This window comes from Corvus cornix, chromosome Z (genome assembly GCF_000738735.6).
Source record: "Corvus cornix cornix isolate S_Up_H32 chromosome Z, ASM73873v5, whole genome shotgun sequence".
Lineage (NCBI taxonomy): Eukaryota > Metazoa > Chordata > Aves > Passeriformes > Corvidae > Corvus > Corvus cornix.
This window is the reverse complement of record NC_046357.1, coordinates 2,561,689-2,586,352: the sequence shown is the minus strand read 5'-3', so window position 1 is coordinate 2,586,352 and position 24,664 is coordinate 2,561,689. Positions and strand designations below refer to the sequence as shown.

The window sequence follows — 24,664 nt, the reverse complement described above, 5'->3', positions numbered from 1 at the left end:
TAAGGCCTGGGAACTGTATTCTGTCAGTTAGGGTCCTGATAATAAAAGGTAGTGTTGTTTTGAGGTAGTGATGCTTTAGTGGCCTATTCCAATAAGTTTCTGGGCACTATGATAAATTATCTGCAGTATGGACTTCTATATACAGATTTCAGGAGCTTTGTGTCATATGGACAATACAGACTTTCCTCTCTTAAGATTTTTGAGCAGGGGTTGATGTGAGCAGGTGAATTTCATATTCACCTGGAAAGCAAAAAGCTTAGGCCTGACTCATGAACGAGCTTGCAGTTGTTAGCAAAAGAGAGCTTTCAGCTTCTCTGCTCTTTTAGACAAGCTACTGTTAAAGGTAGGATAGGAGCTATTAGGGAATTCATTTTTCATAATGCAAAAGAGGGAGCCATGGAGATCTTCCCCCAAAAGGGTTTACTCTGGTGCATAAATCCAGTGCATCAAAACTGTAAAAGAGGGATCAAACAATTTCATCAAAAAGTTGACTCTTAGTATTTAAAGTTGATCTGTAAAACTTTTGTGTTTACACTTCACAGCTAAAAGGTAGAATACTGATCTTCAGTTTGCAGTGTTTGCACCATGGCTTAGCAATTGTGATTTATTTTATGCTCTATGCTAGCTAAAGTTTATTTCTGGTCTCTGAATATGTGGAGGTAAACCATTGGCACTACTTAAGCCTGTATGATAGTGAAACAAATGAGGTCATGTTACTAGACCAGCACACTTGATCAGTATGATTTTTCTCTTCTTGACTGTAATGAGAAGTTGTAGAAACTCCCAAAGTGTACTGTACTTTTTGTTTGGTGGAGTCCGTAACAGTAAAGTTTGATCAGTCCAGAGAGCTGATCTTTATATGACTGATGGCTGTCTAAAAATGCTGGCTGAGATGTTTCTTAATAAATGAAGTGTTGTGGCCTTTAAACTGCTGTGAACGTAGGAGAGATTGACCATGGAATTTGCTGTCTAAATGCCAAGGTGTCTTCAGCTGTTGTGGACTATGAAGGTGCAACAGTTCTTCCCTAGAGAAGCTTCAGGGGGGAACTCTCCAAAAAGTGGGTAAGAATAAGATTTAAGAAATAATTTTTTCCTAAAACCTTGCAAACTGCTTCTGAGTTGGATTTAGGACTTTGCCAATGAAAGTAAGAGGGGCTTGCCTTCAAGATATGGGAAAGGAACCTTGCTGAATTTCAGGGGTCTTCTTTTCATGTACCAAACCCCCTCATTACTTTTGATACTATCCTTAAGTATCTTTCACTTACTGTGATCTGAGTTTTCCCTTACACAATCTTCTGAAGACTCTTGGTGAGATGTTGAGGTGGGACCTCATAGCAATACTGCTGTCTCCCTCCTGTTTGCACGACATGTCTTCTCTTTGGGAGGGATACAGACAGATCCTGCAAAGATCTGGTGGAACAGAATCTAGTTTAATCCATAGCCTGGGGATGAAAATGTGCTTCCTTGAGCTGGCTTTTTGATGCAGCATACAATGTAGCCTTTCTCCCGATGTTAAATATTGGCTTGAAATGAGAGGAGGAAGTGAGTGGATAAATTGAGCATTTTATTCTTTGTTTCTTTCATTCCTTCAAGTGTGTATATCTTGGGGGATGCAGCTGTCCAGTCAGTGTCCTGTCGTTTGGTTTTGCTGCTCTGCTCTGAGACTATTAGAAGGGGGGAAAGGTCTGCCTTTCTCTTGTAACCTCAGTTGTGGTAGGCTGTTCAGTGACTTGGTGAACATGTATAGGCTCAGCAACTGGTAAGGTGTCCAGTAGGCTCACGTCCAATTGCCTGTTTTTCATTACTCTTTCATCTCGTCTAGAGAAGCTGGAATCCTTTCCTTCTCTGGAGTCAGATGGCTTTCCAATATGGAACCAGCTGGAAGAGTTTGCTGCTGTTAGGGCAGTTGTCTTTTAGGTAGAGTCAGAGGAGAATTCTATCAATGAAGACAGTCTTAGGACCCTTAAGATCTTGGTTTAAGAAAGGTTATACTGCTGAATTCAATGCAGACATTCTGCTGGTCAGGCACTTCAAGATTTTTCTGTCAGCATCATCACATTTCATCTAAATATTTTTGTGATTGGGCCATCGGCTGTCCTAGAGGACCATTCTCTTAGTAGTGATGTTAACTACACATACTGCTGTTGTGAAGACACACATCCATCTGTTGGCTGTCAAGGACTGCAGCCTCACATGCTGAACATCTCAGGATATCTTTCAGCAGTCTGTTCCTGAATATTTGCAGAACCTTAACTAAATGAGGAGAATGGGACAGAAATCTGAGATCAGATTTCTATTTTATGCTTCATTATAAAAATAAGTGGTTTACAGGCAGCGCATAATGAGCCACATACCCTGAGGTCGTTGTTCTGGAGATAAAACACCCAGCAGTGCCAGTCATTTTATGGGAGCAGTAGAGAAGCATATCTGCAATACAAACTAGAGAATAATGAAGACTCAAATGGTAATATGAAAGTATAAAGTGTTAAACATTAGGAGGTTTGCATTGCTTCATTCCTGATTCTTCTTTGCCTAACAGTGGCCTTGAGCTGCTTCCTTTCTTGTACTTAGACCAGTAAATTAATTTAACTTCTGTAGTTACGGAAAATAGCATCCACTGTGGAAGCATAGTGGCTACTTGTGAAGATACGTGCCAAAGAGCTTGGATGCAGTAGTGGATCCTGACTGAAGCTAAGATGCCTGTAAAGGGGGACAGATGAGCTTGAGTCAGGCAGGCAGGTAGAGGATGGAATTGCCTTTTCTGTCTTCTTGCAGATTCCTCTTTGCTTCCTCCAGACATCTGGGAAGTTTCTCCCCTGCCTGCCACTTTGGGGACGATATGAGTATGGAAACTCTGAACCAGGAGCCTGAGCTAAGGTGTTAGGAACTTCTAAAGATTACTATGTTAATGAAACGCTGTTACAGAGAAAATATTTGTGTTAGTTTTGGTTTGCTGCTCGAGTCAGGATTTCTACCAGTACTGTATTTCTTCATGAGGCTGTAATGTGTGTTTGAAGCTACAGCATGGTAGTAGCCTGGAAGAGATTTACGGTCCTTCACATTCTTTAGCAGTCATTCATGGAGAGTCTATTGTTTCATGTTAATCTTGTGTGACCTCCTGGCATGCTGGCAATGTAAGATGTGGGATTGTAGGAAAGGGCCATTTAATTGATAGTCTTTGTATGGGGCATGAACAAATGTGGCGCAGCACCCTAAATCTTGCTGCATGCATATAGTTCTGTACCTTTGCATCTGCAAAAATAGATGAACCGGTAGTATAACCGGGGAGAGTATGGCTTGGGAATCTGAGTTAATATCCTACGTATAAAGGATAATTTAGAGTGGTTACATTTCTTATTAAACAGATACGCTATTTGTGCTAGTTCCTACATGATTTTATGAAATAAGAATAGGCATGTGTGCATTTTCTATCCATTTTCTTTGTTGAAAGGTTGCTGATTTCATTGTCTTTGGACAGCACAGTGTGTACTTGTTCGAGGAAGGAATTCTGGATTCTGTATTCCCTGGATGGGAAAGGACTGTGGGGGTAGTAGTCCTACAAAGTAGATCCCTAACTGAGATCTGGATACCTTGGTTTATGGCACAGTTCGATTCATAAAAAGGGCCTTGAAGTGTTTGGTATTGTCCTTCCTGGGGAGGAATGTGCTGCAGAAATATTGCATGGAGTTACTCCCTCCTGAGGGACTTTGATAGGGTATGCTGCCGATTGATTAAATGCTTGTAGTCTTCAGGAAACCAAATATTAAAGCTATATTCTGCCAAATCAATTAGATACTTAAACAACATTATTATTATTTTCATGCAAAATATGGTCTGTCTTTCCCAAATAGGTAAGGTAACATTCAAGTATTAGTCAGAGGAAGTTTAATGATTGCTGAAGTATGAATCAGTGTGGCATTGCTTTGAGATTCAAAGATGTTTGCCCTCCTGTCCATAAACTACTTATTGTTACCAATAATTTTTTGAAGTTGATATGAAAATAAAGATGAGGTCATTAAGAAACCAATCTGTGTATCCCAGTTGCTGTGTTTTACCTGTATTTTTATTCTGAATTCCAAGAGGGGAATGCATCAGTCATGGTTTAACCCCAGCTGATCACTAAGTACCACGCAGCTGCTCACTCACTCCGCACTGTCCTAGTGGGATGGGGGGGAAAATTGGAGAAAAGTAAAACACATGGGTTGAGGTAAGGACAGTTTAGTAATTGAAATAAAATAAAATATAGTAATAATAATCTTCATCTTGGCTTAAGATGATTCAGTGTTTTTCTTTTTTGTGAAATAGTTTTATTAAATAACTTTTAAATGCAGTATTAAAGATGTCCAGTTAATACAGCAGTTGAACATCACTAAAAAACTGGGTTAACTCCCACAGTGATACGTAGTCACACAAGTCATAAATTTCAAAGCTTTTAGCATGGCATGTTTTTCCTTGTGGAATCTCATTAGTATGGCTTAGCAAGATTGTTTTATTTGAATTTCAGGCTATGGTTTAGTGAATTACTGATACCTATCAGAATCAAAGAAACCAACTAAAATGAAGTGAAACTGTACTGTAGGTGATAAAGATATATCCAAAGGAGATTCTATCTGTATATATAGATGAAATTAAGGAAGTGTTCATGATGTCATGTTAAATTATTCCAAATTGCTTCTCCTTATACTTGAGAGATCCTGAAAAATTAGATTGTGTGGTTCAAGAAAGAAGTTGTCTTGGGCCTTCTTTGTAGGTATGACATGTTTGGTGCCAACATGTCAACTATTTGAATGAAAAAATGGTTGGTTTCCAGACAACTTTGACTCTGTATCTCATAATTTTATTAGACTTTTCATCCCTTATTCTGGGTTTCAGTACTTTTAAATAAGATGTTCATTTTTCAAATCTGTGCTGTTACATGTTTTAGAAACTTTAAGTTTTAAACCATAGAAAAAACAGTATCTTTGCCCTCTAATAGCTTTAATTAGTTTTCAGATTTTGAAATGGTAAAAATGCTTCTGTATTTTGAAGCCACTGTGTGGAATTGTTCTAGTTGATAATCTCTGTAACTGTACGCAGATTAAAGGACTATGTGTGATTTAAAATTTCTGACATTGACTTAGACAACTTCTTTTGTTTTTTGAAAGACATAGGGTTTCATTATTTAGAATAAGAAGGTGTAACCCTGAGAATACAGGATGAGGTATGGTGCTTACTTGAAATGAGTGCACAAAGCTGATTTACAAGTCAATTAAAAGTCCAGCTGCCTTACAGGCAAGAGATATCGAGTAGTCCCTGATAACAGAAGGTGATCGACAGCACTCCCACTAGTAGAAAGTGCAAAGAAAGTTGAAGAAAGACCCTAACACAGTGTGAAACATCATGGGTAGAATTGTACTTTATTTTTTACTGAATCAGGTTACTTCAGGAAAATATTATTATAAAACCCTTCTCATTGAGAGGTTACTACCATCCTGCAGACATTGTAGTGCTTCTGTGCTGAGTCCTACAATGCAGACATTTAAACGAAACTTGCATTAAATTACTTACGAGATTCATGGTGATACCAATCAACTGCTATAATTTAGTATATGACTAATCCTTGTAATTTAGAGAGTTTTAAGTCATACTGAACTTCTGAGGAATTGTGTGTAAATCTCTGAGGTGATATGATCTATAAATAAATCTCTAAAAGGCATACATCTTTTGCAGTTGATTTTAGATTTTCTGTATGAGGGTGAAGAAACCATAGCAGCTCTAAACAATTAGTAAAAAATGCAGTTGTTTAGATTTGGATGCTTTTTACATGTCCATTTTGTGGTTCCCTACAACATATATACTAATGTCTGTTCTTTCAGATAAAATGTGTGATACATTCTGCTATCATTTCCTTGCCTAATGGGACTTAATATAGGATTTTTTTTTAATCTAAGTAGAGTTCTTTTCTTCTCTCACCCATCAATATAATTGTTTTAAATAGCTGGTTGTTTAATTGGAAAAGGCTGCATAAGAAAGACAGAACGAGTAAGGGTTAGTCTACTTAATAAGGGTAGGTTTTGCAATGGGGCTGTTTAGAATGTATGGACAGTTACTTGCTTAGATCATACACAGAATTAAATAGAGGGGTGGAGTATTTAAAATGATCCAGTGTCACCTCTCTGGTTACATTCTCACATGGTCTTCATGGTTTTTCCTAATTGTAGTACTACTTAAAGTCATCAGACTAAAAAAGAATAAAAATCTTTCTTAGGCCGCATAGTGTTAATAATCTGTTCTGGTAATGATAGACCTGGGTAAATTGTCTGAGACTGACAAATGGCAACTTAGAGATGATTTGAAATGCAGTGGAGGCACTTAAAATTACAAACATGGTTCTTGAGTATTATCCTTAACTACAAATCTGTGCCAAATGCGAATTGGATTGTGCACCCTTGCACCCAGATATTCTTACCCTTCTGATATTTTTTCTGCTAATTTTGCTGGTGAGGCTAAAGGAGAAGCATCCCAATCTCTGACTTCTGTGTTAGATGATGAGGGCAAAACTATAAAGCTATCAAATAAATGCCTTATTCTAGTTCACTTTCAAACGAGTTCAGGAAAAGGGTTTTTCATGGTAGCTATTGTTCGGTAACTGTGTGTGCTGTCTTTCTCAGCACTGAACGGGAAGAAAGAGATCAAAAAGCCCTTGTCTGCAAAGTCTCTTGTGGCGAGGCTGCATTATTTAAAAACTTAGGAGCATGTTAAAGGCAAACTCAGGAAAAACCTGCATTTTCTGAATGTGTCTCTGTTGCTTGTTAAGCTTAATTAAAAAATACAAGGAGATACACCTACCGGTAATTATCACTAATTTGTGCTCAAGGTCACACATTCACATCACTGGTACATTGATCAAATAAAGCGTTTCTTTTCTCAATCAGACTGTAAATTAACAATGCAATCCCTTCACATAAATAATCTTGCTTTCATCCTGCATTGATTTATGGATCAACTTCAGGTCCATTACATGCTGAGAACCTTTTACTCCAAGCTCATTTCGTCATGGGTTTCTCTCTTTTGTTTTGTACCTGCCTTGCATACATGTGTTGTGATTCCCTTTGATATGTTATTCCTAATGAAAGTGATGCTGAATTTGAAGCTTTATGTGGCAAAATAGATTATTTAGTATTTTAATAGTCTAAATAAAGAATAATAAATAGAAAATTTTTTTTTTACTTATTATGTGTGAAGATTTTATTGCCCATTTTTATGAGTGTTGAGATCCAGTTTAAACCCAGAAGAGCAAAGAAAATTAAGTCTCTAAGTATAAACCGGAAGGAACTTAGAAGGTTCAAAATATACCCAAAACCAAGATTAAAACCAAATGAGGTTAGATGTTGGTGCCAAAAAATTGATATGTTTTATTTAATAGTAAAAGAGGCAAAGAGAAGGAAAGAGGAAAGAAAGAAATAGAGAAAGAAGTGTGTGTGAGGGGCTAGGGGACAGGGAGAGGTGACAGGGGTTAGGTGGAAGCATATCACCCATCTGCGGGTACCAGTCACGTCTCGTTGCTCCTGTCCATCTGGTCTGCTGGTGGTGAGGGTCCCCCGTCACTGCCACATGTGGCCACAGATTAATCCCACGGATTAATACACGCTGTGGGCAGGTGGGAACGCCCAGGTGCCTCCCTTGCAGGGGGCCAGTTTGGCACTGTCCCTTGCCACGCTGAGGGTCTGTTGCATCATCTCTGGTGTAGGGTCTGGGGACCCCTTTGGGGGGGGTCCTGACCAGAGGCTTTTCCAACACACATCTAAAGCCTTTCTCCCCCCACCCTTTGGTGCGAGGGTCTGTGTGAGCCTGGCAGCGGAATAGCCCTGGAGCCATGATCTCCACTCCTGAAGTGTTAAGCTTGTGCTTTTTGAATGTCCCCAGCCCTGAGTTGTTAATTCATTTTATATTCATCAGCGAGTGGTCCAAGGCCTCTCAGAGCACCATTCAAGGTGTGGTAGTCTTCTCTGCAGCTTTTTTTTTTTTTTTTTTTTAACAGTAATACAGTTTTAAAAGTCCTTCATGAAAATGTTCAAGTCATACACTATTATATTTCAGTCTCTGACAGTGAGGTACTTGTGATTTCCTGTGGCTGGAATGCCCAGTTATACTTAACATCGCTTACTAGTTCTTAACACAATTCTTACTAGAAAGCTGCATTTCAGATGTGTTTTCCATTAGTCAGAGGAATAAGTTAATGAGTAGGAATTTTGTAAATTGCTGAGAAGGTCCCTCAAATGCTGCATTATGGTCAAGAAGCTCTTGCTGTGCTTGAAACAATAGTTTTTCAGAGCGGTTTTGTTATGGGGAGCTAGTCAGTTGAACCAGGAATGTTTCAGCTTGCATTTTTATTTTTAATTTTGCTGTAACTGAGGGAAAAGTGAGACCTAATTGAGCATGGATGGGGCAGATAGACTTGAATAAACGATTAGTTTTCTGAGGCTTCCAGTGTGATGGAATAAATGAAACCTTTATAGGTAGTCTAGGAGCTCATTGGAGAATGTGAATGGAAATAGATTTCATAAAGAACTAAACTGCTTTTCCTTCATTAGTATTCATGGTATAACAAAAAACCCGCAACACACCACCTCTTTTCAGAGTATATATATTCTTCTCTGAAGTTTTTTTTTCCATGAGACAAATGATTATAGTGTCAACAGCTGATTAAGATGAATAGGCTTCTTTCTTGTGTATTTCAATTATTTTTTTTTCTTTTGAAAGTGACTTTGAAGGTTAGTTTTTCTAAATTTTCATCCTGCTAGTTAAAGAGCCAAAGCACTGGAGAGGTTTGAAAACGGTGTGTGTGGGGATGCCTTCATATGCACAGAGCATAAATACATATTTCCATGCATTTGTCATGGATTTGTTGACCTGTAAAAAGGATTATTAAAATAATTAAGGGTGAAAATTTTGCCTATAGTGTCTAAAATATCAAAGTTCTTTTCAGTTTGCTGTGTAGCTAATTCCTGCTTTCATTGAGAAATTAAGGAAATACTCAATGTGGCTAGTTTAATGTCTTTATCTAGAGCAGAGCATAGTGCATAGCTAATGCTACTAATGGCTCTGCATATGATAATAAGAAAATGAATACAGCCATAGCAAACTGAAGAACAAAAAGCTGCCAAAGAGGTGGCTTTATCCAGGAGAAGGTAAGAAAATAGTACTTTGTCACAGTATTAATAACTTTTGTTTAAACTTGCTGGTTCCTACCGTTTTAGCTGAAAACTTTATTGTCTTTGTTCTCTCCCACTTCTCAAAGTAGATAAACCAGTGAAAACAAAACAACCCTCTGAAGTGTGTGCTTAGTGTTAGGAAGACGTGATTTTTTGCAACTGGCTGTTCCCTGCCCTGCCAAGTAGTTTCTTTGTGGGGACACAGCGGGGGTCAGCCACTGCTGCTCCTTAGTGTCCATGGGCCTGCTGGAAAGGATCAGAACTGCTGTGTTGATGCCTGCTACTTAAACCTTCAGTGTCTTGTTATGTCTGAAATAGTGTGTGTGTGTGGGGGGGGGGGGTTTCTGCTGCAGGTTTCCAGCTCTTGTCCCTTTGCCCCAGCAAAGGTGTTTCCCAGATCCCAGGAGCTACCCACCAGGATTGTGGTTGGGTTGTGTCCTTGATTTCCCCCCAGACTGAATAGGGTGCTTCTGCCAGCTTTGTCTTGCTGCCTCCTGGCTTCTCTCTGGGTCTTTTGCAACAGGCAGATGTGGCAGTAGTCACAGCAAATTTCGCCACCATGGAATGCTTTTTCCTGACAAGATGGCCATCAGGACAGGGGCAGGAAGGGAGTATCCTTCCTGCTGCATAGCAGTGGCACGCACTGCTGCACATCTGGGCAGCTAAGGGTGGGTTTTCTTTTTTTATCTACTTTTGTCAGATCCCTTTTAAAAGCTGTGGAAGCAAAGGTAAATGTACATGAGCATGTTTTCTGATGCCCGGGCAGTGCTTAGAGGAGCTGTACCACTGCAGAAAGTGGGATTTTTTTTTTTCCAGATGGTACCCTTGCAGCAGAGCTGAGTGGGTTTGTCAGACCCCTGGGACACTGCTCTCTGTTTTCATGCTCTTTTTTAGTTCACTTCTCAAACAGACTTCCTCACAGAATCTGCTGTGCTGGATCTGGTCCCTCTGTGTGCTTCCTAGTAGGGCTGACCTGTTGAGCTGCTGCAGCTTCATGTTGGCTGGCAGCCTGTTTGTGATGCTTTGATTTCACTTTTTTGGGAGTGCTGACAGTTTTTCCTAGTTTGGAAATGATATTTTTTGTCAGAAGCAAAAGGCCTTAGCACATCATGTGCATTCTTGAGAAGGTACCTGTATGACTGTCAGAATAACATGAAAAAGGGTTGATGTTACCCACAAGTAAAGTGCTCTATGTGATCCCTTTTAACCATGGGTTGAACTATATTTATTTAGAACTCTGCTCTGGTTTTTGCTCTTGTTTTTAGATCCTGATACGATGTTTGCAGAACCTGCTATTTGTTAATCTTTTGATGTTTGTTAAAGCTGGGTGTGTAAATCCAAGGAGACTGAGGGCAGGCTGAGTTATTGGAGGCAGTGTCTTCAATGCAAATACTGTTGCTTCCTTTGTTTCCTGGAAAGGGAGCAGTCTTTCTCCGAGTCTGTATGTACCAATGGAGCACACAGGAGGCTTTCAAGAACTGAAGGACTCTGTCGTATTGTAACAAAACTGTTCAATCTTAACAAGGGTAAAGTAATAATTGGCTCAGACAGCAGTGTGCATGCATATTTATAGGCCACTTTTTGGCCTTGTAGAATACTGTAAATGCTGTGCTTCCTTTTCTGTGGAATTGTGTGTAAATATGTTTCTGAAAAAGCTTTGGATGCAAGCTGATTTTTTTTAACATAGCTATAGCTAATACTTCAAATTTGTCTGAGTTGTATTTATTTTCTTTTAATTGACCAGACATCAGATATGTTTTCAAGAAAAAATACAATTGTTTTAAGTGTGGATTTGCATTTCTAGAATGAGTGGGGAGTGGGTAGCAAGATAATGTGGTTATGTCTCTATTGATCCTTAGCAGAATTCTTAAAATGTTTCTTTACTACCTAGGATATGATAGGTAAGATGCTATGGAAAAACATCATGACTTTGTTTGCTGCTTCTCTTTATTTATGCAACATCATGTGTTCAGTATAATAAACTGGACAATTTTGAATAGTGACTTCAATTATAAGCACTGTGTTTCTGCATGTATGTGGGATGTAAAATCAATAAATACAATGGTTAGAAGTGATGCTTTGTGAATCGCAGAGCTTTACTGTGCTAAGGACATGTTTGCAGTGCCAGTTGCACATTGCAGTCATGTAAATCAAGTGTTACTGTATGAATGATTAGCAAATTTGCCTGTAAACAAGACCTTTTCTGTCTCTTATCCTTTTCAATCCACATTAAGCCTAGGATCTTACTTTCTGTCTGTGCCGTAGCTGACAGACTGGTGTTGCTGTCCTGACAAGGAAGCTGGAGGTCACGGGGGGAAGTGGGATAATCCAAGGCTTGCAGTCTAGGACTAGAATGGCAGATGCCACTAGGCTGGAGAACTAGTGAGATCTTTCAGCCCAAGCTGAACAAGACCTTTCCCATGGAGAGATGTGGGATAAATAGTCACCTTCCTTCTTGATCTATGGTGGTGGAAAAAATATCTGCTTGTTTTTGAGGAATTGTGGTAGGAAGCGGGGCAAGAAATGGGATCTTTCCTGTCCATTGAAATCCTTGTAGCCTGTTGAGTCTTCCTTTATATCCACTCTTTGACTTCATTATCCATGGCTTCTTGGAAGTGGTGCTGTTTTTTGGAGAAGTTTCCTTTTATCTCTGTGTGGTAAGTTATTTGTGGTTCTGTGTTCTACAGAGGCTGCTCTGAGAGATGTGAATATTCAGAATAATTGCATTGTTCTCCAAACCGTACTCAAAACTAAGGTGAATTAACATTGCTTGTGGGTAAAGGGAATGTAGAGTATTTCAACCATCAGCTGATATAATTGGAGCTGCTGACAGTCTTGTTCGGCTGATGTGTTTGATATAGGTTTGTGGACACTCATAGCCCTAGATTGCTCAGATTGCACCCACAAGCAGAATCCTTCAAAAGCTGACGTCCTTGTGACCAAAAGCAGTGGACTTGTGTGTTGCAGACATGAGTTACTGCAGGACATCTGTGGAAATTTGGTTGCACCTCTGCTTGTGATGGTACTATAAGAGAGAGTTCTCTGATATCTATACTACACCACTGTAGCATTTCTTCTTCAAGTCTGATTTGGCTCTACTGCATTCTTGTCAAGTATCTGGAGTAACTAAACTGCAGTATGCTCTTAACTGACTAAAATGTATTTTAAAATGAATTCTAAGATGCTTTTGGAAGGTACAATCCTATCTGTAAATAAGATTATATTCAGTGTTGCTCTCTGTGTCAGTGCAGCTAATCAAAACTCACGTATCTGTGCCAAATGTAATTAGACTTAGGGAGGGTATTTAAATGATAAGAACATACCTCTCCCCCATGCCCAGCTGAAGTAAGTTTGTACAGCTTGCCTCAAAAAAATACTTTGCTGGGCTATTGTCTTGCAGCAACTGTGCTTAAAATGCTTGCGAAGAAGCCGCACAGAGAGACAGCGTGCTGAGAGGAACCCAGTGTAAATAACATGAAGAAAGAGATTGATTTATATCAAAGCAGACTACTAGGAGTGTAAGGGGTTAATCACTGTTGAACTAGTGGTGGGTCTTAGCTAGCTTGCTTCTGGCATAGCTTATGTTTGAAGATGCAAGAGACAGTAGGGATTTGTAAGGTTTGTGAAGCCATGCTCCTGTTAAGCATATAACTTTACAATGAGAGTTTTTACTGAATGACTGAATCGCTCTTCAACACCAGGGAGGCTTCTGTACTTTTGTCTGCATAGGACTGGAGCCTGTTGCTTTCTCACTTCTTTAAACATCTGTGATTTGTCATATTTCTTGACAACATACTTAGAGTAATTTTCTTTCAGGACTTTGGGTTGATAATGGAAAAAACCCTAAACAGTAAAACCACACTGGATATTTTCTACTTCTGATACACTATATGTGAGAGTTTCCAGGTAATGCATCTCTTTTTTGGATTGGTGCCTGACTGGGGGAGATGTAAAATGGGTGATGGTGCACAGCCCTTTTATGGAAACTTTAGGACTGCATATGCATACAGAGCATGATCTGAGGTAGAGAGAAGTTGTGCTGCATTCAGGAGGAAGAAATGGAATTGCTTAATACAACATCTTTGTTCATATTTTTAAGACTGAATACTTGACCACTATTTCCCAGTTTCTGTGGGAAGTAGAAGAATTGCCTATGGAGCAATTGGGGGAGGTTGGAAGTGAAATATTTTGGACAGTGAAACCGTAGTGGGTGTTGCAAAAAAAAGTGGAGCTGATCAGATGAGTTCAGTTCTCATTTCAATTTAATTTTTATTGAGAAAAGGCACTCCATGTTGCAACAGATCTCATCAGCCCAGAACAGTTTATTCTCCTTATCCTGGTCTTATCAGTGTGATTGTGTTCTCTTAGCTTCATTCACCTTGTACCATGAATTTTCTCTCCTGAAATGCATTTTCCTTCTGACTGCCTCACTCCTCATTATGTACTCAGCTCAAATTGTGCTCCTGAACACTGATGCAAGGTCTTATTTTGAATAAGTTGTCATGTCCTTAATTTTCATAAGGACATGTGAGCTGATGTACTTGATGGGACTATTTGATGATACAATTATCAAGCAGAGAATTCATTCTAGCTTTAGAATAAATACGTGATGGTAGATAGGTGGATTTAATGCTACTGAGGTTTTAAAAAATATTAGTATAATCCTTTTTGAGTAGGTGAGCTGTTAAAAGTCCATAGTACAGTATGGGAATAATTTTCTTCAGAAGAATGTATCTGATTCTATTCACACAGAAAATTAATAGCTTGAAGATACAGAAAAAATTGTTTGAGAACAAATTGATTCTTGTATAACTCAAGGAGACTATCACTCAAATTGTTTCTATAGGATCTCTAAATCTACGTGTAGAAGTCTATGGTAAGGATATTTTGATACTCTGTTCTATGTAGTTTTTAAACCTTTCTCCTCTAATAATACTCATTGTTCCTTTTTGTAAGGTTCATAGGCATGAAGGAAGCAAGTAGGGTTTTGTTAAAGCTTCTATCTCCTAAATTTTGCAGTGCTTCTGTAGAAATTCTTCGTACCTATGACATAACATAGGGAGATTATTTTATTAAATGTATGTAAAAATGGATTGGAAGAAGTAAATGTTCTTCAGAGGTTGGAGTTTGCTGTGTGTTTTCTGTCTTTCAAAGTGCCTTTGTTGAGAAGGTGTTACTTAATGTTGGGGGAGGGAAGCTTTTAAATAAGTTAACTATCCATGCATTGTGAATATTAACAGCAGAGACTGGTGGCGAGATGTGCACTGATTAAAAATCCCTCTCTAAGCAGCCTGTATACGCTCTAAGGCTAACTTAACCCCTCCTTGTACTTTAGATACAGGGTACTCAAATACACTTGTTTTCACAGCTTTCATTTTTCACTGTTACCATTTTCTGGCTGAAGAATCCTGCCCTCTGTTATCCCTGTGCTCCTGAGGTCACTAGCATTTCTTTTCAAAGGGTGTTGAGAGAAGGGTATGGCTGCAGCCTGAGTGCAGTGGTAAGACAGTGGGCAGAGCATGGGATAGCCAGATCCTCAAGGTGTAACATGAATGTGTGTCTGTTGGAAACTGCCTGCAGGGATACAGCTATTGTATTCCTTGCAACTTGGGGTCAAGCAAATTTGACAGATGAAATAGGGGTGCCAACCAAGCCCTGGTTATCAGCACATGTCCATATAGCTAGTAAGTCTGAAGTAAATACCAGCAGAGTGCTAATTGTGGATGGGCAAAACTGAGTGCTGAGTTAGAAGCAGCTTAGGTAAAATTACTTAAAATACCTCTGGTAGAATTTCAGCTGTCCTCTAGTTGCTTTAATGCTGTCCTGTGGACAGCAGTGTCTAATCTGTCCCTGGTAAAATGCACAACCTGAACTCTCACAGTGTTCAAGTTCCCAGGAGGTATTTCAAATAAATATAATAAGTTTGAATAGGTCTTGCTAGTTATTTACTTGACTTTGATATAATCTTCTTACTGAATGATGGTAGTGTCTTTTTTACTGAATTAACCACTTTGTAAAATTTGAATATGTAACATGTTACGCATCTTTAGAATCAGATTGTGGTCCAAGGAAGTAGGATTTAATGTTTTCTGTTTGTTTCCTTGGACTTGAGTGCTCTGCCTGGTAGGATGGGAAGGCAGTTCCATTGAGGGCAGAAAGCCTCTCATCTGCTGCAAAGACCTTTGCTTGATGTGAGGTTTGACTGGGGGCTATAAAACCCCTCTAGTTCTGGTACATGTTGCTGTCTATCCTTTGAGAGTAGCACAGGAAGGGAGCTTGCAAGCCTGGATACTTTCTGCAGTCCATTTCTCTCCTATTTCCTGGGTGTCCAGAGCTGTTATGTCAAGGCTATTAAAGGCTATATCCTTGTCTACTCTTCTTGGTTTACTGCAGTATCAGTTAGAATGTACAGACTCTTGTCAAATACACGTTTTACATGCTCTTAGGTTATTTTGGCCCTTTGGAAACAAAAATGAGTCTTTGGATAGCTTCCAGATATGCTTTGTTGATACATGTATAATTGTTCCTGTGAAGCAGGAGTTGGCCATCAATACGAAAATACTAAATCTTGTAGTTCCAGGTTGTTTCTTTGTAGTGTTAGACTTTATAAATGTCTTTTGGTGTGATAGAGTCACTTAGCAACAAGGGGGCAAGAGAATGCTGGCAGGGCATTGGTGTTAAAACTATGAGCTAATGGGGGCTAATATTTAAACTGTCTTAGCTCTCAAACATATTTTTCTGAAGCTGGGAAAGCATCTTAAATTATGAATTAAGACCTAGATGGTACTGTGCTGGTTTGTACTACAGTGCTGTCTTAAAATTTCTTCTGAAACCCTGAAAGCTGTGAAAATAGAGCACAGCTTAATTGGAAATAATGACTTTAAATCAGACTGCATGTTGTGGAATGTACAAGTCTATTCATTGTGGGAGTCACTTGAACAAACATAAAGGTTGAATACCTGGTTAAAAGGGGAAAAGATGAGAGGATGGAAGATGCAAAATTCTGTTATGTTGGCTTAAGTGCTCATGTGTAGGGAGCTTAGTGCATGTATTGATTTTTTTTCTCCCCTTCTGTCATTTAAAAGTTTGATGAATCCTAGTTCAGGGAAAAAGAGATTTAAAATGTGGTTGGTTACTTTGAAGTGTGAATCTGTTTTAAGAAAGAGCATGAATTTTTGCCAGTAACTCACTTAAAACCTTGATGGGATCATGTCATCTTCAGATGCTTGGACTAATTTGGAGTCTAGAACTAAAGCATCTCAGGGATCCATCCATCCATAAGCAGTTTGAGTATTTGCTTTTGGACTTACATGAAAGACTCTGAAAATGGTGTTTTTTTAGAAGTCAGCTCTTGTCAGTTGCCTCCTTTTTAAAAGAGTAGTTTGTATTTAATTTGTAAATTCACCTTGTGAGGTATCTTAGAAGTTGTAAATACAAATATTTGTGATATGTCTGTGTTTGTGAAAGATAAATAGTAACAATGGTTAAGTAAATATTCTTTGTGACCCCAAAACCACTCATTTTAGGAAATTGCTAAAGGCATGGGCTGTGAGTTAGTCAAATACTTCAGTGTCTGTTATGAACATGAATGAGCCTTAATATACTGAAGAAGCAGAATCAGAAATCAATTGCATTTCTTAATGCTTTGGAGTGTATGTACACTTCCAATTAACTGCAGATTTGATTAAGGAAACCTTTAAAACAAACCCCAAAACAATAACTAACCTGAAATATTAAATACATAGGGAACTAAACATGGGATTCAAAATGCTTTGTAGGGAAGACAGTACATTGCTGTGGGATTAACTGTAAGCAAAAATGGGCTTTGCTGTGCAGCTTCATCAGTGTTTCTGGTGACCTTGACTCCTTCCTTTCAGTGGACAAAGAGGATGAAGGAGTCAGGTATGCAGGTGATGTGTAGATTTTCTGGCTGATAAGTCTTGGTACACGAACTGTAAAAATCTAAGACTTAGACGTGCTTGGCTTCCTAAAAAATTGTAGTGAGAATTAGGGTTTAAATATTGCAGAAAAAAAATTTGAAGGGTTTTTCAAAATAATGACACCATGCTACTGCAGCACTTTGAGGAGAAGGATGGTTGTTAAACTTTTTTCTACTTTGTATACTTGTATATCCTACTTTTTTGTACTTTCTTTGTATTTGCTCACATGCATTTTGTGTTCTTTTTGTGGATTTAATCAAATGTTGAGACATTAGATGTATTGTAAAGACCAGGCAGCTAAAATGTGTGGGAATGATGACAGGAACCCAGTTTGAAGAACAAGAATCTATATTTCCACTTAACTTCAAAGTCAGTGTAAATGAATGCTTCTTTTATAAACAGAATAATTTAATTTTTTTCTCACCAGCTTTGATAAATCTGTTTGCTATTATTTCCCCGGACTGGGCAGTGGTTTTCACTTTGTTGATAGTGCAGTGCCATCTAGTGACTGCTGACATGGATGTAGGGAAAAATCGTCAAAAGAAAAACGTTCAAGGAGCAGGTCGCTGCCTGGAATAGGTTTCCAGATCAGGTGGTTCGCAGCTGCAGAAAGGCTGCATTATGGAAGGTTGAGTAAGCTTAAGTATGATCCCTTGCACCTTTAGAGAGGGGACCTCTATAAAAACTACTTCTTGTGTGAGAGTGATTGGAGGTGGTGTGAGCTGTTCAAGAAGAGGATGGCTTTCTTGCACAGCCAGACACAAATCTGGCACGTGCAAAATACTTCTTTTTAGTTAGCAAATTAGTTACCTTAAGATCTTTGGGATCTTTTTTTCCCAAATGTTGTCATAATCTTTAGTTGAAGATGTTTTTTCTTTCAATGAAGATAAGCATTTTAAACAGTACAGTTATATTTTTTTTTCTATTTCTTTGCAGCTTGATCACATATTATCACCCCCACCTATGCCTTTTCGAAAATCCAGCAGTCCTGAGGTGTCTTCTGGCCTTGGAAAGTCTCCTAAATTTAAGAGGCAGTTGAGTGAAGATGGGAGACAGCTCAGAAGAGGAAGCCTTGGAGGAGCTTTGACTGGTAAGTAATGTCACCTGGAGATTTAGCACTTGCGGAGCTGATGGCAACTTGACCCCTGGTGTTTGCCTTGTGGCTGAACTCCTTAGGGTAGATGTGAGCTCCACCTGGAGTTTCTGTAAGTCTCTTCCACGTGGGTTCCCTGACAGTTAGCGAGATGAGTTGTGTTTGAGGTTCTGCCTCTATGGGCTGTGGATAGGTGGCCAAGCACAGCCTGAAAATGACCCCTATCTTGAGATTTTCATGACTGCGGCATTTATTTTGCTGACTCATGGGCATCCATCCATGGGATTACGTATATCTTGTTTCCTCAAGGAGTTGAAGTGCATGGATTACAGAATCACAGAATGAACTAGGTTGGAACAGACCTTTGAGATCATCAAGTACAGCCTATGACCTAACACCTCCTCATCAAGTAAACCATGGCACTGAGCGCCACGTCCAGTTTTTTTTTTAAACATATCCAGGGATGGTGACTGCACCATCGGCCTGGGCAGATGATTCCAGTGCCCAATCACTCTTTCAGTGAAGAATTTTTTCCTGGCCTCTGACCTGAACTTCTCCTGGTGCAGCCTAAGACTGTATGGTCCCTTCAGACTTGATTTCATTAAAGAAAAAGCAGTTTAGCCTCATTTATGTGGTGGAATACTCAAAGGGGAGGAACAGGATTACCAGCTAGCCACAGGCTGTGGACTGCAGCTTCTCCTCTGTGGAGCCATGCAGAGGTAGCAGGATGCTGGAGGGGGGCTCAGGCCCTCCCTGCCCCAGTAGCATCTTCCTAGATACTAGGTGCTGGTATTGTGACTGTTTACTGGGAGCTCTGTGGCTGTGATGGTCACTGAAGACTGATTGATTTTGATTATGGAGCAAATTGAATATAAAAAAATAGGGACTTTGGTGTATTTCAAGAAAAATAAATTTTAAATTCACTAGAATTTTAGTTAAGTGTGTTCCTAAATACCTAATGGTTACCAGTTTGAAGAATTTGTTGTACTTGGCAAGAGGGACAGTAGATTTTAGTAATTTTACTGGAAGATAGAAATTTCACAGAATAACAGAATATGCTGAGTTGGAAGGGACCCACAAAGGATCATAAAGTCCAACTCCTGGCCCTGCACAGGACATCCCCGAGAATCACACCATGTGCCTGAGAGCATTGTCCAAATGCTTCTTGAACTCTGTCAGGCTGGTGCCATGACCAGTTCCCTGGGGAGCCTGTCCCAGTGCCTGACCTCCCTTGGGTGAAGAACCTTTTCCTGATACCCAACCTAAACCTCCCCTGTTTCAGCTTCACTCCATTCCCTCAGTCCTGTCACTGCTCACCAGAGATAAGAAGTCAGTGTTTGCCCCTCCACTTCCCTTCATGAGGAAGTTGTTTTGCGTGTCAAAGTGCTGTCAATTGATATTAGAATCAAGCACATGAAATTCAGGTTAGAGGAAGTTGAAAAGGTGTTTACTTGAGATAGGACTGTTCTCTGTCTCTAAATTCTATGCATTGTTCAGAGCTGTTTTCACCTGGGCATGAAAAATGGTTCCACAGTGGATAGAGCTGACTCTTCCGCTGTAAATGTCTGAGGAGTACTTTTAGAGTATTGGCTTTTCTCACTTCCCTCCTACCCCTTTCCTTAACATTTCCCTGGAAGAAGCTCCAAGAATATAGCAATATATATATAGCAATACCTCTCTTTGTATTCACCAGTTTAAAATCACCTACAAGGCTTCTGGTACAAGACCAATAATTTTGTCCTTAGAAACCTAAAGTACTTAAAAAATTGAACTGTCTCACTCTTTATTTGAAGGAAAAACATATGCTACTACCAGAATTTCTTGTATCATGTCATCACATAATCGTTGCTCTGATTTTTAGTGTCACTATGGTAAGAGCCGTCATTTCCCTTGCAACTTAATTTTTATCAAAAGTTGTTATGAAGCTTTCAGAAACAGTGGAAGAGTGTTTGTGATCCATATGGGCTTTCGTGAAAGATAAGTGACCTGCAGCAGACAAGTGTCAATTTTGGTAGCCATTTCAGTAAACTCTCCCAGCAGCTCTGGGGTGTTACAGCTCTGAAAGCTTGGAGTGTAAATCAAACTACAGTTTTACTGAAACTAAAACTGCTAGCATACTTATTATTTCAGCAGGAGCTGTGGTGTGTTTTTAAATTTTGTTTCTGTTTAACTTTAAAGTGGAGTGGTGGTCTTTAAAAATTGATCTTTGCCACTTAAGCCATGCAGATAAAGCGGAAGAAGACAGCCTAATCAAAAACAAATGTAGCAATTGTGCTCTGCTGCCATAGTCTTTATCTCTGTGCTTGAACTACTGCTTGAGGCCTTTATAAAGGGAAATGGATATGCTTTTTGTCTGCATCCAATATGTTGTGCAGGGTCTCATGTCAGGGTTTAGGAATATAGTGTGCAATGATGTTAAACTGCTTTATTACCAATGCACTTTAAATGAACCTTAATACCCTTGGGCTTTGGTATCTTAAAATAGTTTAAATATCTTAACAGCTTTCATGATACTGATTAAATTAATCAAACTCATTGTGATGACAGAAAGTTCTTTATATTCTTTTGGGATTTTTTTTGCAAATGTTTTAAAGAAACCACTACAGATAGGGAACTAATTCCTAAAGTTGTTTCAAATGTTCAGTAATCTGAAGTTAATAATTTCAGTGTTGCTTTGGTCGTGTGTTTACATACCTTTTCTTGCATACTGAAGTTTTGGGGGTTTTTTACATTTCTTTAAGGATTAAGAGTGATTTGCTGCTCTGGTTTGAAACTACAAGAATCACAGTGTCATTAAAAAAAAAAAATAAAAGGAAGAAGTGGGGCACAAGAAATCTTGCTTTTAAGGTGAGCTGACACGTGCTTTGTAAGGGATTACTTCTGTGCTCACACATTCCCTCCCAAATTTCTGTTTTACTGTTTCTGGAAACATATTCTTGTCCTTAAAGGGGGAAAAGTATTTGGAGGCCTGTAATTAGAGAAAGTACTTGATCTTTAATATCACTGTGCATTGATTACTGTCTTCCTTTATTCTTTCTTCTCTTTTGTTACTTTTAATACCCCTCTAAGTGCTATCTTAACAGTGGGTATCAGTTTATTGGAAAATAGTCCAGAAGAGTATCTTTGAAATTATTTACAGTTCAGTCTCTGCCTCTGCTTTTAAAAATGTTCAACTCCTAAAATACATAAGGTGGGAGTAAGTGAAGCAAGAGAGAAGACTCCTAGCTTGCAAATTTGTGGAATATTTTTACGCTGGTGTGTGTTGCTCACTCCAAATGTTAGAAAAGTGAATTGTACTGTGTATGTTACTTTCCCTTTCTTTGGCTGTTAAAAACATAGTATTGTTGAGCCATAGAGCATAAGCAGTATTAACAATGAAAACAAACAACCCAAAATTTATTTGTTTATATAAAATAGGATAGTTAATTCCTGTAGGGCTGAATACTAATACAGGTAAATAGACAGGGGTTTTATCTCTGGGAATAGATCCCAAATAAATGAGTTTATTGGGCTTTACAGGAGGGAATAATGTTATGCAGGACATATGAGAAGAAATAAAATCTGTATTGTTGCAATATATTGAATGAGACTTGCAAAACCTGAAGGATTACAGTTACTGAGAACCTACTACACTGAATTGGCTGAAGTAAATTACATATGAATATGAGAAAAATTGAGAATGATGTACTGGGTCTTTCCAGTGGGAAATCAACACAAGGGAGAAGAGGGTTGGAAACCTGCAGAGGTGGGATAGAAACTGAAATTATTTTTGACACAGCTTCAGGGAGACTGGAGCCAAATTTTTTCCCCTAAGTTGCATAGTTTTAAGCAATCCAGCAACCACGTGTTTTCAGTGACAAGCAAAGAATGCTTTTCAAAGTAGAAGGAAAATTAAATCAATGTTTTTGAGACTAAATCTACTATTGCTTTGTGGTGAAAATTGCTACACAGTCACTAATTAAAGTTTGTCCAATAAAAGAAATGAATACTGGTTCCTGGAGATACCATGCTCCTGTATTTTGGAAAAGTCTCTTCAATACAATTGTTGCAATAGTATTGCTTTCTTTAATCTTCATTGCCACGGAGGAAGACTTCTGGAAAAACAGAGACTGAGTTTGGGATGGAGTGTATAGCATGTGGCCTGCTATTAGTCTAGCAAATCTGCCTTAATAGTTCTTGTTGTGAAGTGCTAACAGTCCTGTTTAATAGAAAGACAAGATGAAAAATAGTATTTCATAACTGTGGTTGCTAAACATAAACTTTCATGAGCTGAAACAATCTCAAGAGTAAAAGGATTTGAATGTAATTTATGACCAATTCGTCTTTTAATTTAAAAGGTCATGTTTCCAACACGTTATAAAGTTTTGGGTAACATAATCACGTTATAATCAGTATTTGCCTTTTTCTCTTCTGCTGTGTCCTAACTTCTCTCTGCTCCACATTCCCCCTTCCCTGCATGAACACATGCCCATAACAGTGCTTGCCACACCCTCTGTCTGGGAAAGTAAACTGGATCTTTAGAAGTTCTGCTTGTGCCACAGACAGTGTAAAACACAATCCTCGCACATGTTGTTGAACTGCAGGATAAGCCCTGCCACAAAGCTGAGGTGTAACTGCTTGTTTCATAGCCCTAGGTCAGATACAGAGGGAAAAGAGGATTGCTGGTGCCCTCTGGGTGCAGGGGCATTGGAGGTGTGCTAGACAAATTTGAGAGGAAAGTATGGTTAGCTGAGATCAGCTCTGTTATTCTTGGGACAATAGACATCTGTTTAATACACATCTATATAAATGCCTCTTGCTGTAGCTGTAGATTGCCTTCTTAAGGATTCCTAGTGGTGCACAGACTGGGACTTTAAAACTTGTTTCGAATTAGGAGAAAAGATGTTTAATTAAAAAGCTGCTTTTCTGTGGTGGCTGGTTTTCTTGATCTGCACAAACTTCAAAGGGCTGTCTATAGTCAGAGGGTTTTTGACTTAAATTGTCTACAGATTTTAGTTTGCTGTAATAGAGATGCTTATAGAATCCATAGCAGAAGGTAATGTGAAAGGATGAGAAATTAAATGAGTTTTTACCATGGAGAGGGTTAACCTGGCAAATCACTCGGACAGGCACAACAAATGGCCCTTACTTTCATGTCCCGCTGCTGCTCCTCGCTTTCCCCGTGGTGGGCAGTGCAGCCCTGTTCTGTCTTCTCAGCTGCTGTGCAGCATTTGGAGATTGCTTTCTCCCTTTCTACTTCTGAAAGATATGAGAACGTATTTCTGGGAAGAATTCGTATTTTGGAGAGTGCTGCACCTAACTCCATTGTTTCTATACTGTACTGCTAAGCTCTGCCATTACAGACAATGAAAAAAATACACTTTGTTACCTATGGTTTGAACTTCTTGTCTTGCCTACTGTTATCTCATCAATAACTATTTGGGAAAGAATTCCTGCTGGGGTAATTGTGTCTAACTGTGGTAGGGCTGTTACCAGCTAGGTTTATATTGATCTTACACAAGTACAGGTAACATAATACATAAAAATTTCATTTTATAGAATCTTTAGTCCAAGGATCCTAAAGCACTTTACTTTTGTAAAATTACTTCATGTTCTTCTGATCACATATTGTCTACAGATCACGAAGAGCTAAAACCAAAAAAATCTTGTGATTTATACATTTTTAATATTCTTGCTTTGGTCAGCTTTCCACCTCTGAGTCATCAGTCATCCAAATATACTCAACAATTGTTGTTATTCCCATATAATTAATCTGTGTTTGACTTGAAATGAATTTGGGGGTTCTCAGTCTGTTTTTTGCTTCAGAGATTCATCACTCTGCTAACGCTAATTAGCAGAAAGATCAACAGCTTTATGGTCCATGAAAAACAAGCTGTTGTCTTATCCATGGGTTGGCATGTGCTGGCAGGACTTGGAAGAGGAGATTTTCCCCATTCATACAGGGGAGCAGTTGGCAGTAGCAGAATTTTCACAAACATTGGGCTGTATAAATTATGAGTATTGTTGAAAATGGAGATTAGCTCCATTAAGTGTTACAATGTCAACTGTTTGGTTGACAACCAAGTTGTCTTGGTGAATGGGGAAAGCTGAACTTGTACAATCATGTGATTTGTACCTTGAAACCTCTTTGGGAATGGGACCTTCCCATTATGTACAACTGCTTATTATAATGATGATGTGATTTAAAAAAAGGATTATTTCTATTAATGATGGCCGCTTGGTATAGGTAAGAGGAAGTGTTCCGTATTTCCTGTGTACATAATCAAAATTTCTTCCTGTTGTGGAAGGAATTATACATATTTACACCAGGAATGTATGAGTACAATACATGATTACACCACTCCATGAAAAGCCCTGTGTCTGGGTGCACTCCGTTGGCCTGCCCCCAGTCCCAGAAGCTGGGGTGCTGTAGGATGTGGGGTAAGAATGACTGCCAG

General features: G+C 38.9%; 1 protein-coding gene across 4 annotated transcripts in view; it reads left to right on the top strand.

Annotated features, from left to right (window-relative positions):
- Positions 1–24,664, top strand: part of MAST4 (microtubule associated serine/threonine kinase family member 4) — a 286,598-nt gene that overhangs the window by 43,725 nt on the left and 218,209 nt on the right. For all 4 annotated transcript variants that reach the window (XM_039566713.1, XM_039566712.1, XM_039566711.1 and 1 more), the window contains exon 2: positions 18,071–18,224. In XM_039566713.1, coding sequence (XP_039422647.1) covers positions 18,071–18,224 — 154 coding nt within the window. The remainder of the gene's footprint in view (positions 1–18,070; positions 18,225–24,664) is intronic.